This window comes from Denticeps clupeoides, chromosome 2, assembly GCF_900700375.1.
Source record: "Denticeps clupeoides chromosome 2, fDenClu1.1, whole genome shotgun sequence".
In the NCBI taxonomy this organism is placed as follows: Eukaryota; Metazoa; Chordata; class Actinopteri; order Clupeiformes; family Denticipitidae; genus Denticeps; species Denticeps clupeoides.
Genome location: NC_041708.1, coordinates 289,271 through 302,488, shown reverse-complemented (window position 1 = coordinate 302,488; position 13,218 = coordinate 289,271). Strand labels below are relative to the sequence as shown.

The 13,218-nt window shown below is 48.8% G+C and overlaps 2 protein-coding genes across 10 annotated transcripts; one reads left to right on the top strand and one right to left on the bottom strand.

Annotated features, from left to right (window-relative positions):
- The first annotated feature begins 278 nt into the window (after positions 1 to 278).
- Positions 279 to 5,037, top strand: LOC114784875 (beclin-1). 2 transcript variants are annotated; one of them, XM_028970687.1, is made up of 12 exons: positions 279 to 322; positions 1,407 to 1,547; positions 1,630 to 1,691; positions 1,770 to 1,828; positions 1,945 to 2,035; positions 2,906 to 3,042; positions 3,132 to 3,326; positions 3,411 to 3,557; positions 3,629 to 3,778; positions 3,871 to 3,931; positions 4,334 to 4,476; positions 4,563 to 5,037. In XM_028970687.1, exons 2-12 carry the CDS (start codon positions 1,421 to 1,423, stop codon positions 4,729 to 4,731), a joined length of 1,341 nt encoding a protein of 446 aa, XP_028826520.1. In that variant the 5' UTR covers positions 279 to 322; positions 1,407 to 1,420; the 3' UTR covers positions 4,732 to 5,037. The 2 variants fall into 2 exon arrangements, with proteins under 2 accessions (XP_028826520.1, XP_028826519.1); XM_028970686.1 differs by having other exon boundaries at positions 317 to 415.
- A 482-nt stretch (positions 5,038 to 5,519) lies between these two features.
- On the bottom strand, positions 5,520 to 12,882 carry LOC114784869 (serine/threonine-protein kinase tousled-like 2). 8 transcript variants are annotated; one of them, XM_028970661.1, is made up of 20 exons: positions 12,735 to 12,882; positions 11,205 to 11,306; positions 11,026 to 11,097; positions 10,734 to 10,794; positions 10,582 to 10,625; positions 10,348 to 10,446; positions 10,056 to 10,157; positions 9,877 to 9,969; positions 9,640 to 9,750; positions 9,336 to 9,472; positions 9,031 to 9,250; positions 8,682 to 8,779; positions 8,266 to 8,347; positions 7,997 to 8,088; positions 7,680 to 7,769; positions 7,438 to 7,607; positions 7,213 to 7,351; positions 7,036 to 7,147; positions 6,857 to 6,964; positions 5,520 to 6,104 (listed from the first exon to the last, which is right to left on the bottom strand). In XM_028970661.1, the coding sequence occupies exons 2-20, from the start codon at positions 11,283 to 11,285 to the stop codon at positions 5,931 to 5,933; spliced, it is 2,085 nt and encodes a 694-aa protein (XP_028826494.1). In that variant the 5' UTR covers positions 11,286 to 11,306; positions 12,735 to 12,882; the 3' UTR covers positions 5,520 to 5,930. The 8 variants fall into 8 exon arrangements, with proteins under 8 accessions (XP_028826494.1, XP_028826497.1, XP_028826492.1 ...); XM_028970664.1 differs by having other exon boundaries at positions 12,772 to 12,851; XM_028970659.1 differs by having other exon boundaries at positions 12,679 to 12,813.
- Positions 12,883 to 13,218: the final 336 nt, after the last annotated feature.

Below are 13,218 nucleotides of genomic sequence, written 5' to 3'. Positions count from 1 at the left end.
TGTTGAATTGAACAAACGAGCTGAATTAATGTAGGTACGTAAATAAAATCAAAAAGTAAATGTAACGATAGGTGTAAATACCCAATCTGGCAACACCATGACAGCTATGTGTGTCGGAAATAACTAACCATTATAATAATTCTAATATGACAGCATCCCTAATGCAGCATTAAGGTTGCGTAATGAGAAAATGTTAATAGTTGAACAAAAGTAAATTTGTCGACGTGCCCGCGAACTCGCCATCAGCCCCACTGCGCATGCGCCTGCGTGACGTCATCTCCGTCCCAACATCAAAACAGGAAGTGCGCGACGGCAGGCTGCGGTGAGCGCTTTCCCGTCATTATTAAATGTGTAAAACGCAGGCGCTCGTATTGTGCGTGCAAATCATTCTTGAACGGTTGTAAGATGCTGCCAGGTATGAATGTCGTGTTTGTAAAAAGACAGGACAAAGCTAATGCTGAGACGAAGGACACATCATAACATTTTTTCTACCAACGGTGCAGAGTAGCAGTCATCTACGTTTATAGAAGGGTCTGTATAGAGCAGTCGTTTTATAAATGTCGCGGTTTTTCTTCTGCAGGCTAACACGATGTCATTTCCACGACAGTGTTCTCTCACTTTTAAATGAAGCTGTTTGTTTTATCATCAAAGCCACCATGAAGTTCAAAAACCACAACTATTCCATTTTGGTTCATTAATTTGTTAATAATTGTTATAAATGGACGCGGGCACCCTGTTATTTATTCATTCATTCCTGAATTTGTTAGCTTCTACCGTCCTTGTATTTTGCTCTTTTTTAAGTTGACTTTATTGTCATTTCAGCTATATTTATGTTAGACGGTACATAGTGAAGTTTCTCCGGAACCTGGTGGTACATGGAACATCTGAAAGATTAGACACAGTTATATACTGATATAAAGTACAAACAGGGGACACGGGCAGTGCAAGAGTAACATTTAACATAAAAACATATAGGCAACAAAGAGACAGACCGCACTAAACAGGTGAAACGAATAATAAATGTGCAAAATAAAATAGTGCAAATACTGCTGTGCGAAATGGAACGGTGCATTAATAGATAATATAACAGACAGATAATATTACAATATAACAGTGGAAGTGTGTGTGAGTGTGTCAGTCCAGAGTGGAAAGTCCCTGAAGCTGTTGCAGTCTGGCAGTGAGGGCCCGAACGGTACCTTTTTCCCGGATGGTAGGAGGGTGAAGAGTGCGTGTGAGGGGTGTGTAGAGTCCTTCCCAACGCTGGTGGCTTTCCGGATGCATTATGCATATCTGTGTGTCCTTTTATGCCTGTACAGCACTTTGGTGCAGTGGAACTGCTGTTAAAGTGCCTTGACGTGACTTGACCCTAGCGGATTTGATCCGATATCTGTGTCTGTGTGTTTCAGTGGTTTATCCAGCGATGGAGGCTTCCAAGTCCTCCAGCACCACCATGCAAGTGAGCTTTGTGTGTCAGCGCTGCAGCCAGCCCCTCAAGCTGGACACCTCGTTTAATGTGCTGGACAAGGTCACCATTCAGGAGCTCATCGGTACGATTAAACCTTCTGCCGTCGGAGGTACGAGCGCTGTTTTGGATTATTTCTCACTGGAACTGTTTTGATATTTATTCAGCGCCGCTGGTCACCATAACGCCAACCAAACAGACAGAGAGCAGTGAAGGGGAATGTGGCGAGGTGAAGTTCAAATTTTTCATTAAATCTGCCTCTCAGCATCGGCAGAAATATTTTGACTGTTTTGCTTGCTCTCAGCAGGAGACATTTGTGGAGAACAAACCCGATGGCATAGCAAGAAAATACATTCCCCCCGCACGGTAACACACCGAGACCTGCAGCCCCAATATTATTAATAGAACAGAATTATAAAGGTGTCATAAACACTTCAACCAGTTAAATACTGCACAATGCATCTTATATTCATGTCCTGCAGGATGATGTCCACTGAAAGTGCCAACAGTTTCACTCTGATCGGGGAGGCGTCGGACGGGGGAACCATGGAAAACCTGAGTCGCAGGTTAAAGGTCAGAGGAGTATAGTTTGAATTAATTTACCTGTTCTGGTTTTTATGTTCGATATTTTAAACAGACATTTGCAACACTGCCTGCTTTTTTCAAATTAGCTGAAATAAGTTAGCTTCCAAATTTTGAGAAGAAATCATGAGAGAGAGAAAAAACAACCATTGCTCATGGAAAACGTTTGGTAGAATTTCACCTTATAAACTATGGCTACGCTGTAAACATTATTAAACATCCCATGACATTTTCCCATGACTTGTTGTCGCCTAATTCTGTATCTGAAGTCTCTTGGTGCAGAATTACAGCCACTCTGATCCAGTCCCACTATGAGATTTCCCAGGAAGTGCCGTTTCGGTGTCTGTAGCTTTAAATGAGGAGGAGAGAGGCCTATAGAATTTGAGGGGACATTCGGGGGAAATTACATCATCAACACCGTCCACCAACCACAATGTTTGGCGCAGACAGGAAGTCGCGTCGGCGATTTTTGAGAAAAAATTAAATGACCCCGCTGGTTCTTCGGACTCTTGCTTGACTGAACAAAAAAAATAAATTTGTGCTCATTTTTACATCCAAACACCGGGGAAAAAGCATGAGAAGCGGGAGGTAACTTTTCCCCTTATGACGTCATAAGGGGACAAATTCCAGATCCGACCGTCTGAACCGCCGCTCTCTGAACGGTGAAGCAGAATAACCGAACACACTTTACACCGATCGCCATTTCTAGCCACTGCAGGACCACCGGCAGGTTCGGGGAATTCGTATTAATGTTAAATTTTCATGATGGGGGACCTTTAATCATTCTTCTATGTAGTTGTAACTAGTTCATCTTCTGATAACCTGATTTAACAAATAATCTCTTCTTTTCATTACTATTAGGTGACGAGCGATTTGTTTGACATCATGTCAGGACAGACGGACGTGGACCACCCTCTGTGTGAGGAGTGCACAGACACCCTGCTGGACCATTTAGACACACAGCTCAACATCACCGAGAACGAGTGTCAGAACTACAAGTCAGTGACCATTTGAGTTCTTTTTTTCAGGCCAACTTTGCTGCTGCAATAATTACAGTGGTGAGCAGAGCCTGTCTCATGATTGACAGGAGCTGTCTGGAGCTGCTGTCCGACATGCGGGAGGAAGAGGAGGACACGCTGCTGGCGGAGCTGCAGCAGCTGACGGAGGAAGAGGAGTCGCTCATCCAGGCGCTGGAGGCCATCGAGGACCAGCGCGAGGCCGTGGCCAAAGACCTGTCCGAGGCGCGGAGCCACACCCAGCAGCTGGACATGGAGGAGCTGCAGTGCGTGACTTGGGGACCGGCTTTCTCCACGGGCCGCCGCGGAATTATGGGAGATTGAGATTGAGGTTGTTGCTTGTTGCGCAGGTACCAGAAGGAGTACAGCGAGTTTAAAAGGCAGCAGTTGGAGCTGGATGACGAGCTGAAGAGTGTGGACAACCAGATGCGCTACTGTCAGATCCAGCTGGACCGGCTGAAGAAGACCAACGTCTTCAACGCCACCTTCCACATCTGGTAAAGACTCGCCGTTCGTAGGCTGTGCAGAGGTAACTGCCCCGCCTTCATTCATAACCTCTGTGCCCCAGGCACAGCGGCCAGTTCGGGACGATCAACAACTTCCGCCTGGGACGGCTGCCCAGCGTCCCTGTGGACTGGAACGAGATCAACGCTGCCTGGGGCCAGACGGTCCTGCTGCTGCACGCTCTCGCTAACAAGATGGGCCTTCGCTTCCAGAGGTACGTCTCCATGTCCTCAACAGGAGCAAGCGCCTTTTAGCAGGTGCTGGTTGCGCAATGGTCACGTTATTTTGCAATGTGCTTCTCCGCAGGTACCGTCTGGTGCCATACGGCAACCATTCCTACCTGGAGTCACTGACCGATAAATCCAAGGTGAGATTTGTGTTTCGATTCCAGTTCTCATGGTGACTATTATGAATCCCTGTCACATCTCGGTACAGATGTGGCCTAGCAGCACATCACACCGGACACCGCTCCTCTAAACTTAATTTTATTTTAAAGCATTTACCAGACCCCCTTATCCAGAGCGACTTAGTCAGTAGTTACAGGGACAGTCCCCCTGGAGACACTCTGGGTTAAGTGTCCTGCTCGGGGACACGATGGTAGTAATTGGGGTTTGAACCTGGGACTTCTGGTTCATAGTCGAGTGTGTTACCCACCAGGCCACTACCAGCCTACTCAACCCTGCCAGTTCATCAGTTATTCGGTTCATCGTATTTCTGGTTTAATTTGTCCTGTAACGTGAACTGAGGCTGGACGTGGTCTCCTCTGCAGGAGCTGCCCCTCTACTGCTCTGGAGGCCTCCGCTTCTTCTGGGATAACAAGTTTGACCACGCCATGGTGGCCTTCCTGGACTGCGTGCAGCAGTTCAAGGAGGAGGTGGAGAAGGGAGACACGGGCTTCTGCCTGCCCTACAGGTAGAGGACGCCCGTCCTGGCCATTTCAGGCGGCGGCTCGCGTCTTCGCGCTGGTAACGCGTCTACTCCCTGCTCCCTTTATTCAGGATGGACGTGGACAAGGGGAAGATCGAGGACACGGGCGGCAGCGGCGGCTCCTACTCCATTAAAACCCAGTTCAACTCCGAGGAGCAGTGGACTAAAGCGCTCAAGTTCATGCTCACCAACCTGAAATGGGGCCTGGCGTGGGTCTCCTCCCAGTTCTACAACCGGTAGACGGGCCGTCCAAAATCCACAGACTTCCACGGACCCGGCCGAGAAATCGGAATCGATCTCCGGCGGTTCTGCAAATGAATCGTTGTTGTTTGCTGTTCTTAAACGACAGCCATTTATTTCATGGTGTGATATTTAAATGAACTACACACACACACACCTTCTGTATAAAGCATGATGGTATTACCGCACTGTGTAAAATACATATTCTATTCTAGTTTTAGGAATATGCTGTACAGCAAGCGTTGGAATTCCGAGATCCATATTTGGTCTGTGCCCAGGCAAATACATGGAAGCCGCATCGGAGAATGTTCTGGTGTTTTTACTTTGTTCCTCCACACACCAAGGATTCTACAGCGTGGCAGGAGGTGGCCGTTAAAATAGTCAATATTTTCGTGATAACGGCGGATCATAGGTTAAAAAAAAAAAAAAGATTATTCTATTCTTCAGGGGTGGCCTAGCGGGTACGGGAGCGGACCCGTGATCGGAAGGTTGCCGGTTCGAATCCCCACACGCTGCTCCCCGGCTGCCCACTAAGGATAATTGTTAAATACAGAGGACACGTTTCACCGTGTGCAAGAGAAATTATGATGTCTAGGCGGGTGGTTTGCACACTTCAAGACAACAAATGAAGTGCAAGATCAGTATAAATGTCACCAGCACCGCATCTGTTATAGTGCCTAGCATATAGTGATGGTGAACCCTGGGAAGGTCATGCCGCCGGTACCAGTAGCTGACTTTTAATAGTTTAAATGGGGAGAGGGAAAAAAAAAAAAAAAAAGACTAGAGGGGACTATTTACTTTTTAATAAATCACATGTACAAAATTCCATCCAGGTCCAGTTCTCCTTAAAAAAAAAAAATCTCCACATAAAAAACTGGGCCTTAAACTTTGGTCGTCTGTAAAACAGACCAACTTCCACCCATCACAACCCTAGTTAGACATTTTCCAGCCTCGTAACATCTGGTGCCGTGGAGCGGGTGGGGCATCTGTTCTTGTAAACGTCACATTTCTTATTAGTCAAAGAGGCTTCTTCCTTCAGGCCTCTTCCATTTGTACAAAAATAAGCTCGGAAAAGTAAAAAGTGGCTGGAGGTTCCACAGGAAGTCCCATTTGCTTGGGGAACCGCTCTCTGAATCCTGCGGCACCCCTCGGGAGGAGAGATGTCTTACGCGTCCTGGTCCAGGTCGGCTGCGCGCTATTCAGTTCGAAGCGCTGCTGTTGTAGGAGCTGGACGTGGAGGGTGCAGGAGGCGCCGGTGGGGGCGGAGCAGCGATGGACTTGCGTATGTGGGGCAGCAGGAAGGGGTCGCTGGCCAGCTGGTGCACGCCGATCCGGTCCTCCTTCCTGTAGGCCAGACAGCGTCGGATGAACGCCTGGAACGAAAAGGAGAGCACGATGGAGAAAGTAGAAAACCGACTGCTCTGGTTCCCGTGCCGTGCTGTCCGAACCAGGCACAAAATTTGCTGGACTAGTAGCGGCAACCTGTGACGTCACCAGCGGTGGGCAGAGCGATGGCGGCGAGTCAAGTCCAGTGACAACAGACCAAATTGTCAATATGCTAAAAAAAAAATTAAAAAGACAAGTGACAAAAAATAAGGGGCGAATGTGGCAGCGGTGGAGGTCATGGACTCAGGGCTGGGATTTCTGATTAGTGGGCGTGGCCTGTGACATATCGTCATGCCGCTCGTGCCGAGCTGTCTAGTGTAAACGCGGACCTGCAGAGCACCAGTATAGTGGAAATCAGGTCCGAGAGAGAACATTCTCATATTATTCTAATATTATATACAGTGAAATGTTTTTAAATCGCTGTCTGGTGGAGCATAGTCATTATACAACATAACTATGTGGTCTTTTCATTTGAAAGTGAAGTGATTGTAATTGTGAGACACTGCAGCACAGCACACGGTGACACTAAGAAATTAGTCCTCTGTATTTAACGGTCACCCTTGGTGAGCAGTGTGTGAGGACGGGACCTTCACCAAGGGGACCTCGGTGACCAGGATTCGAACCGACGACCTTCTGATTACGGGGCCACTTCCTTAACCGCCAGGCCACCGCTGCCCCCCCCCAAAAGAAAATCTGAATCGGCAGCAGCGATCCAGCCAGATCTGGGGTTAAACTCTACCTTTGCCTCGGGGGAGACGCCAGGCTTGGCAGGAAACTGCACCTCCGTGGCTTTCAGAATGGTGTTCTCCTGCAAAATGTCCTGCTGTGACTGGTTGTGTCCGAAAGGCTGCCAGGAGAAAAACGATGAGAAAAAAGGCAAAGCGGAGGCCCAGCCGGTTCCAAAAAGCCGCCGCTTACCTTACGACCATACAGACTCTGGTAAAAGATGACGCCGACTGACCACACGTCCACTTTGTTGGAGATTTTGGGTGGCTCCTTCCCCACCACAAAGCATTCTGGGGGCAGATACCTACGCATAAAGGTTACGAGAGTGAAGATAGTGCCGGCTTTGTATGGTGGAACGTGGTTTATTACCAGTAGGTTCCGGCTCCCTGCGACGTTAACTCCATGCCGTCCACGGAGTTGTAACTGTCGTCGTCCATTATCTTGGACAGGCCGAAGTCGGTGATTTTAATCTCCCCGCACGCCGTGCCGTTCACCAGCAGGATGTTACCTGGTGGGCAGGAGAGGAACGGACCATGAAGGGTAACCTGGTAAGTCCGGAACGGAGCCGAACCCTTCTCGAGGCCGAGACCGGACCTGGTTTGAGGTCGTAGTGGATGATCGGCGGGCGAATCTCGTTGAGGTACTTGAGTGCGTTGACAATCTGCATGACGATGGACCGGGCCTCCTTCTCGGACATCAGCTTGTGTTGTTTCAGGTAGAAGTCCAGATCGTTCCCCTCACAGTACTCCAGAACCGTACAGAAGCTGCAGGCGGGAGGTTAGAACTGAAAACACCGGTTCAGACTGTCGATTGTCCAACAGGAAGATGTTACGTACGAGTCGGTGTCCAGTGAGAAGTAGTCGTAGAGTTTCACGATTCTGGGATGGTCTAGCTCTTTGTGGATTCGGTACTCTCTGCATGCGTGTCTACAAGAAGAAAGTGGGTTTTCTTGGTCAACATAGTCCAGTTCCTTCCCACGGTAAGGTAGGAACTGGCAAAAGCTGAGGATAGAAGGTTCTCCTCGAAGATGAGGCCATTTTCTGACCAAATGCACAAAAAAATATATACACACACACACCATTCCGATTGTATGGCCGGATGCTCGCATTGAGTGGGAAAGGGTGTGGAAAATGGTCAGGAGAGATGGACTCACTTGTGGTAATTTTCCTTCTTCTCATCCCTCCAGTTCTTGTTGAGCTGGTGGATTTTAACAGCGACATATCTCTGCTCGGTGAGGTCGAAGGCCTGGATTACAACAGTTACAAGCAGTCAAACTACACACACTGCAACAGTGGCGCTTCGGTTATTAATTAAAACACTCATTTAAGAACGGAATCTTCAAAGCTTCATCCGAAAAATACTGACTGTAGGTGAAAGATCTATCAAACTGGTGTATGGGACAATGATTAAATAGGCCGCCACCTTGTACACTTCACTGAATCCTCCTCGCCCCAGTAAGTGAAGAAGCAGGTAGCGCTCATTTAGCGTTGGGTGATCTTTGAATCTAGAGCAAGTGCAAAGAAAAAAAAAAAAAAAAAAAAAGTTAAAAGTTGGATAATTTTTAACATGCAATTGGAACAACCTAAATTCAACTGCTAAACAGAATGCTGCTATCAAATTATTTAACATTAATACGAGTTCCTCTAGCCTGTCTCTGGTCCTGCGGTGGCTAGAAATGGTGATGGGTGTAAAGAATTTTAACGGGTGTAACGGTCAGATCTGGAATTTGTCCCCTTATGACGTCAAAAGGGGAAAGGTTACCTTTGAAATGAAACAGAATTATATAAAACACACAATCTACAGTCGCCTTATTGACCCAAATATGAGTATTGACATACTGCGAGTTGTCCTCGTTGTGGATCCTCTTCAGTTCTCTGATGTGAAGGTTTCTCACTCGCTCCAACCGTTCCAACTCCGCCTGGATTTCCGCTTCCTCCTAAAAACGATAAATTACTTTAAGGCCACAATCATCTAGCCAGTCAGTTGATTTCTGAGCCAAATTTTCACTTGTGCAATAAAATTCCTTGAGTGCGGCTAAATAGCACCTTGATAGTACATCATGTACGCCCTCCAGACCAGGCCACAACAATCGGCCGGTCGCGAGAACATCAAACCTGTCCGAAATTTGTGAAATGTCACCCGGTCCTGAGGCTACAGGAACAGTGTATTACCCGCCAGCAACGTTACCTTCTTAAGGTACCCGAGCCTCAACTTGAAAATCTCCTCCTGCTCGTGATACTCCGCTAGCGACAGCGCTTCGCTCTCCACGCCGTTGCTTTTGCTCTTGCGCTTGATGGGTTCGATGCTGGGGGGCGGAGCCTGTGCCACTGACGGCGGCTTCCTCTTCCCGAGCAGCTTCCTCTGCCTCTCAATGTCCTCCCGCTCGGAGTTGATCCTCTCCTGCTGTCTGATGGGGGGGGGACATGTCGGTTTTTAACCCATATGTTTCCAACCTTCTGCAGAGAATTACTGAGGTAGTTGAAGACCCGTACTTGATCAGGTTCTGGAAGGCGTAGCCATCAGTCCACTGTTCTGTAAATGAGGCTCCGTGTCGGACTGTAGTGAAATGGCCCAAACGAAGGCGGTCCTGCATGCTTTTGTCTCTACAGGCCATTTTCTCCTGCTTAGACTTTAGAAAACACACACAAGGAAAATGAATTAATAAAAAAAAAAAAAAAAAAATACAAAACACACGAAATACAGAAATGACCTGCAGCACTTTCTTAATGGAAGGGGACCAAAGAAAACCGACGTTATCAGCTTCACCGACGAGCCTTTCTGAACGTCAAAGCCCACCTTTTCGATGAGGAGCTTCTTGCTCATGGTCACACACTTATTGAGCCGCTCCTTAAACCGCTCCAGCATCTTCTGCTGCTCGTCGATCTGCCGCCTCAAGTCACAGTTCACCTGGACACAAATTCAAGCACTGCACCGTAAATATATCGGCATGGTTCAAACGCCTTGCTCTGAGATAATCAACCGTTTTACGTGAAATTGCCATTAACTGCAGCGTTTTACGTAAAAAAGGCCCACCCGCAGCAAGTCGTCGATTCTCCCCTCCTTCTTCTCCAGATCAGAGCTCTTGTTGTTCTCCAGAGCTGCAATCTTCTCCGCCGTCAGGTCAGTCTGGCGGGGGAAAATGAGAAGGCGGCGACGGTGAAGACGTGTCGACCTTCGTACCGCTGCCCGGCGTCCGGCCCCGCCCGGCTCACCTGGGAGGCTCTGTGTGCCGCGTGGAGGGGCTGGGGCTTCATGCAGCAGCTGGAATGGTCAGTGTTGGCCGCGCCCAACGACGAGGGGCTTCCCTGCTGCACCTTAAACAGAGAGGGGAACTGAGAGCCGTGCGAAACGCCCACCGTTTACGGATTTCTACCGCTTCCTTACAATACAATCATTGTTGCTGGATGTTTGGAGGAGACGTGAACGACTGTCAAGTAGTTTGAGAGTAAAAGGATGGATGTAAAAAACGAACAGAACGAGAAGCCACACGTGCCACACGCTCACCGGCATCGGCGGATTAGACAGAGAGTGTTGTGGGGAAGAGCGAACCAGAGGCGGGACACCCCGTGCAGGACTGGTGCCAGGGCCACTGCCACCAGCAAACTGACAAAAAAAAGGAAAAGAAAGAAAGAAAGAAAGAAAGAAAAGAGAGAGAGAGTGCAAGAGAGAGAGAGCTCTCACCGACAACCAAGCATGCAGAGCAGTGAAATAAAGAGAGACGACAAAACCCGGACTCACCTCAAAATAATCGCTGATCTTGTGTCCTCTGCCGGCTCCTTTACCTGAAAAGGCGGATGGAGGGATGGAGGGAGGGAAGAAAGAACCTGAGCAAATCCAACTGGACGAAAAACCGGACGAGAATTTCAAACGGCTCACGCGTGTCCACGTACCATCGTAAGGATCTCCTTTCCTCTTCCGTGTTCTCTGGTCATTATTTTTCTTCTCCGGCGTCTGCAAACGCGTGAAGCAAGTGTTACGGGTCCCCAAGGTAACCCTACCCTGCTCATCCGTCTCCAACCTCACACCAGGGGTCTTACTTACAAAACTTCGCATGGAACTCATACTAAAAGTGTACATGCCATCAAATACGATCGACGTGCGCACACAATATATAAAACCACACTCTACCTGGGACTGTTTGCACGTAGACGTGCTTGGCGATGCCGATCTCCAAATACTGACCTCAAGTTCTTTGTCGCTCAACGACCCAGCGCTGCATAGGCTTTGGTTTGAAGACTCGTTATGTCCTGGACCCTACAGAGCGGACACACGAGAAAAGGCGGAAAATCCAGGGCACGTTTAGTGGCGGACGAGGGTGTACCCACGGGTGCTTTCGGCGTATTCCGACACCATCCACTCACCTTGGCCACGCCAACCCCGGTGAAGCGAGCTTCCAGCAGCTCCTGGCGCCGAGGGTCCAGGCTATGCAGCTCTTCCATCATCTCTACGAAGAACCATCAACACTGGGAGGGGGGCAGAGAAAAACACCACCAACCTTCTGTACGGTCACAGTTTATCTGGGCTGAAAAAGTCGGGTTGTGTTTTCTGACGTGGCACATTAATACAACTGATGAATCAAATGTCCCTGAACACACTTTCTAACCAACCCAAAGAACATAATTCACGCACGGCTACGTCATCCCTGTTGCACTTAGTACATAAAGAAAATCTACCAACAGTCTCCCGTCAACTTTCCACGATCGACTTTTGCAACTGTTCGCAAGGAAAAGCAACCAAAGTAACGCAAGACTCACCTTAGGCAAAGTTAGCGGGCTGCTCTTAAACGAGCAAACGGCACAACAAAGGCGAAATGTATATACATATATCTACGTATGCAAATACATAAACGTGCATTCGAATTTCTGTAGTTCTTTCAATGCATCTGATGAGCAAAATGGCCAACGAGACTCGAATTAACACAAAAGCAGCGCTCGCCGACTAGCCGTCATCCAGACCCTCACCGCCGCCCGGCTAAGCGCCGACTCGACCCCCGACGTCCGATCGCGTCGAGTCGGGGAGGCGAGTTGCCGCGTCGAGTCGAACCGCAACGAACCAGGCGGGCGAACTTGGTCACGTTTGGGCCCGTCGGCCGAAACGCGGGCGGCTAAGCTAGACGCTAACGCCGCCGCGGACGCCCAGCGAGCCGCAGCGAGTCGCGCCGGCGTGGGCACCGGGCTCCGCGGGACCCGTCCGGCGGGTTCGCGGGCAGGGACTCCCGTGGAAATAAAACCCCGTCGGCGGGACGGCTAGCGCGTTAGCCGGCTGGCTAGCTAGTTAGCGCGGGCTAACGTCGCCTCACGACCCGACGCGAGTTTAAACAGGCGCCGTTCGGAGCGAATAAAACACGGAATGCTGTAAATAAAGAGGGAATCTGCGTGGGTCAAACGTCCGTGGAGGGTGGCGTTCATTTGGGAATCGGGTGCTTTTCTGAGGCGGGAGTAAAAAAAAATACTGCTAATAGTAATATTTAAAAAAAAAAATCTTCAGTTTACCTGCACCGCTGCTTATTTTTTATATTTTTTGGGGGGACTGTTTGGTATGTCGGGCTTCTGGGGGAAAGCGGCGGCCATGCGGGCCTTGACCAGTCGCCCGCACTCGTTCTCCACGGTGCGGGGACGTGAATCGGAGCGTGTTCCGCGGCACTCGGCGGTGTGAAAGTGGACGTTCTTCCCCCTCCCGACACCCAGCGATCCGTTTTACTTACTTACTTCAATCCCCATACGTTCATTTAAATGCCCCCTAATGTGGAATGGCGTCAAAAATGAGTCGCTTTTACACAAGACACACAAGTTATACGCTGGCTATTCACAACAATAACGGAGTTTGCATGCTTACTCTTAATGGTTTTCATAGTTCCTTCCAACACAAGTGCAGACAATACGCGATATTACCTTTTTCATTATGTAACAGTCAGCTGCGGGTGTGTACCTTTATCCCCTCGGGGCTCGCCGTAGCGGCCGAAGTGGATGCTGCAAAGCAGGGGCTTAAATTCTCACCTCGCCGCTGTTAACAGCTAGTTATTATAACAGTTCATATTAATACGACAGCGGAGGCCTGAACACAGGCGAGCAATTCGTGTCAGAAATGAAACTACCTTTGCTCTAGTAACGTTTTTTTGTCCACAAGCAGGATACTGAGCTCAGGCCTGTATGAATTAACACCAATCCGGACAACAGACAGTGTCTAATTTGCGAAAGAGTGAAATATAGACTGTTTATCAAAGGAAAGAAAGACGAGAAAAAGCACACACGGGAGACTTTTTTTTCAAGTAATGAAATGAGGCCTTATCGGGGCTCTTAGTTATGTAAACTCAAAATCTATACACACTGAACGAGAATTGCTGGTGTCTTCCTCTTGTAAGTCGCTTTGGAAAAG

Bases quoted from the DNA above. Each gene is read 5' to 3' on its own strand.
- LOC114784875 (XM_028970686.1), top strand. The intron at 3,779-3,870 runs GTACGTCTCCAT...GCTTCTCCGCAG, and splicing joins ATGGGCCTTCGCTTCCAGAG to GTACCGTCTGGTGCCATACG. The intron at 4,477-4,562 runs GTAGAGGACGCC...CCCTTTATTCAG, and splicing joins GGCTTCTGCCTGCCCTACAG to GATGGACGTGGACAAGGGGA.
- LOC114784869 (XM_028970661.1), bottom strand. From the start codon at position 11,285: ATGATGGAAGAGCTGCATAGCCTGGACCCTCGGCGCCAGGAGCTGCTG. The intron at 10,158-10,347 runs GTGAGCGTGTGG...TCTCTGTTTAAG, and splicing joins TGTCTAATCCGCCGATGCCG to GTGCAGCAGGGAAGCCCCTC. The intron at 7,352-7,437 runs GTCCGGTCTCGG...CCTGCCCACCAG, and splicing joins CCACTACGACCTCAAACCAG to GTAACATCCTGCTGGTGAAC.